The sequence below is a fragment of the Thermobia domestica genome, chromosome 16, assembly GCF_964235325.1.
Source record: "Thermobia domestica chromosome 16, izTheDome1.hap1.1, whole genome shotgun sequence".
In the NCBI taxonomy this organism is placed as follows: domain Eukaryota; kingdom Metazoa; phylum Arthropoda; class Insecta; order Zygentoma; family Lepismatidae; genus Thermobia; species Thermobia domestica.
Window position 1 is genome coordinate 112,687,306 of NC_137469.1, and position 3,061 is coordinate 112,690,366.

At 40.0% G+C, this 3,061-nt stretch overlaps 1 protein-coding gene across 1 annotated transcript; it reads right to left on the minus strand.

The window, feature by feature from the left end:
• Positions 1-731: 731 nt before the first annotated feature.
• Positions 732-1,367, minus strand: LOC145672579 (uncharacterized). Its single transcript, XM_081741739.1, has one exon. The coding sequence runs from the start codon at positions 1,365-1,367 to the stop codon at positions 732-734; it is 636 nt and encodes a 211-aa protein (XP_081597865.1).
• Positions 1,368-3,061: the final 1,694 nt, after the last annotated feature.

Consider the following 3,061-nt stretch of genomic DNA (forward strand, 5'->3'; position numbering starts at 1 on the left):
GTCTTGGTAAAGTTACCTTTTTAATAGGAGCTATTCTCGATTTAGAACCCAAAAGTTTAACAGTAGTTTTTGCCTGAAATGTCCACAGTTTTAACATATATGCAACAGCCATAAGCAAGTTGACTGCTGTCAGCAGACCCATGTATCTCGACATGAACATAATTCTTCAATACTACACATCTATCAATTTGTATTTCGTTAACACTTGGAAGATGATGACAAAGGTCTAACCATTGCTGATAGAGCTCTGATGGTATTTGGTCATCCCAATTGATCTTATGGATCCACATTTGTTGTAAGAAAATCTTGAACGTTGTAACTACAGGGCTTATAAGTCCTAAAGGATCAAATATTTTTGCTATGGTCGAAGTCACTTGACGTTTGGTTGGTATGTTGGTCGTGAGAAATTCTTTAACTGACTTGTTGGTGATGAGAAGCTTATCTGATGCAGGATTCCACGATAAACCCAATGTTGAAACACCTGACTCGGACTCAAATTCAAACGGTAAGTGAATTTCCCTATGTTCTTCTGGCACTGCTTCCAACAATGCTGGCTCGTTCGAACACCATTTTCTTAAAGTAAACCCACCGCTTTGCAATAATTGAATAAGTTCTTTCTGAAGCTTTAACGCCTGTTCAACGTTATGGCATCCTAATCTTACATCATCCATATAAAAATCACGTTCCAATACTGTCGCTGCTTGAGGATATTTACTTCTTTCTTCTTCCGCTCACTTTCGAAGACATGCCGTCGCCAAATATGGTGATGATGTTTCACCATATGTGACCCGCTGCAACTCATGAATCTTGACTGGTTCCACTGACGAATATCTCCACAGAATTCTTTGAAGTCCAATGTCATCTTCATGAACTTTAATCATTCGATACATTGACTGAATGTCCGCCGTAAAAGCAATGGGAAAGGTTCGAAATTTCGTGACAATTGAATGTAAATCTTGCTGGATTGTTGGTCCTGTCATAAGTATGTCGTTTAATGAAACCCCGGGTGAAGTCTTTGCAGAAGCGTCGAAAACCACTCTTAGCTTTGTTGTGGTACTGGATGGTTTCAATGCTGCGTGATGTGGCAGATAACATTTCATACCACTATCTTCATGTTCTTCTTTCACTGGTTTCATATGATCTAATTCTTCATATTCCCTCATAAAGTTACAGTACTGCTCGTTAATTTCTGGACACTGCTGCAACCGTCTTTCTAGCTGGTAAAAGATACGAAGAGCTAAATTATATGATTCTCCTAATGGTTTATGGTTTGGCTTAATTGGCAGACGTACAACGAAACGACCACTGCTATCACTGGTAGTGTTTTCCTCAAAGTGTCGTTCACATTGCCTTTCTTCCTGAGTCATGACTGTTGAATGTATAGTTTCGAGCTTCCAAAATGTCTGTAACTGTCTATCAAGGCTACTTTCTTGCACAAAAAATGACACTTGTGGTATACTAGAATCTCTTGTTGTAGGAACTTTACCCGCTAAAATGTACTCAAATTCAGTATCCCAGACAGCACAATGCACGTACAGTATCCGTATAGTACATGTACAATTGCACGGATGCAACATGTGCATCATCTGTATAAATGCACGCCTGTACATGTGATGCACATATACGTCACAAGTCCTATTCAACATCTTCACGTGCACAGAACATGTGCAATGCACACGTACACGTCCTGCACAAATGATATACACCTACCGCGCAGGTGGTTTACAAGTAGCACGTATACGTAGCACATAGGTGATTTGCACGCAGTACCCAGATGATTTACATGTAGGAAAGAGATTATTTACACACAGTACTCAGATGACTAACATGTAGGATACAGGTGATTTATTTATGGTGCAGAGATGGTGTAAAAGCATATTCGAGATGCAACAAAAGAAAAGAGTTTATATATCTGGTAGCTTACGCAGTAACACCAAAGACATCACCTTCAAATTATATCGCATATAACTAATAATTGTCAGTGAGCATTTTATTTTGGAGTTTATTATTTGCAACGAGTAAAGCTTTAGGTAGAATCTTTGATATGTTTGCCAAGTAACAAATAACGCAACATATTCTGTTGTAATCGGTCACGAAAATAATTTTGTAAACCAATGAACTGTCTGACAGTAGTTACATTAGTACAGTGCTGCCACCTGTTGATCTTATATCCTAGCTCAGTGGACGTTATAGAGTTTTTACAATCATTCAGCTGTCATTCGTCGAAAAGTCTCTATAACACCGCCTGGAGGAAAAACGACACCTACCAAAAATGGAGATTACCTTATATTGTTGACGAGAATGAGTAAAAGAATGAAAGTAAAAGTATACACTTGCACGGTATAATGGACGTGTCATACACACGTGCAGTAGCCGTGCAAATGCACATGTGCACACAACGGCTTAAGCACCGGTAATTTAAATGTGTTTCATCCACGCAAATGCACATGTACACATGCACAGCTCAAGCATGGGTTATGTACGTGCACTGCATCCACACAAGTGCACATGTGTACGTAACGGCTACAGCACGGGTTATGTAAATGTGTGCTTCATCTATTAAAATGCACATGTGTACATAACAGCTTAAGCACGGGTTATATAAATGTGTGCTTCATCAATGCAAATGCACATCTGCACATAACGGCGTGAGCACGGGTTACGTACGTGTGCTTTATCCACGCAAATGCACATGTGCACGCAACGGCTTAAGCACGTTTTATATGAATGTGTGCTTTATCCATGCAAATGCACATGTGCACATGCACGACTTAGTCACTGGTTATGTACATGTGCATAACCCACGCAAATGCACATGTGCACATACACCGGTTATGTATGTGTGCTTCATCCACGCAAATTCACGTGTACGGCTTATGCACGGGTTATGTATGTGTTCATCATCCACACAAATGCTCATGTGCACATGTACGGCTTATTCATGAATAGTGCACATGTGTCGTACACGTACGTGTTGTCTGGGATCTTGTACTACTGGATAATTCCCTGGTCTAGTTAGTTTATGCGATCGCAAAATGTCCAAAAACACTTCCGCGCCTAA

Coding starts and splice junctions, on each gene's coding strand:
- LOC145672579 (XM_081741739.1), bottom strand. CDS start 1,367: ATGACTCAGGAAGAAAGGCAATGTGAACGACACTTTGAGGAAAACACT.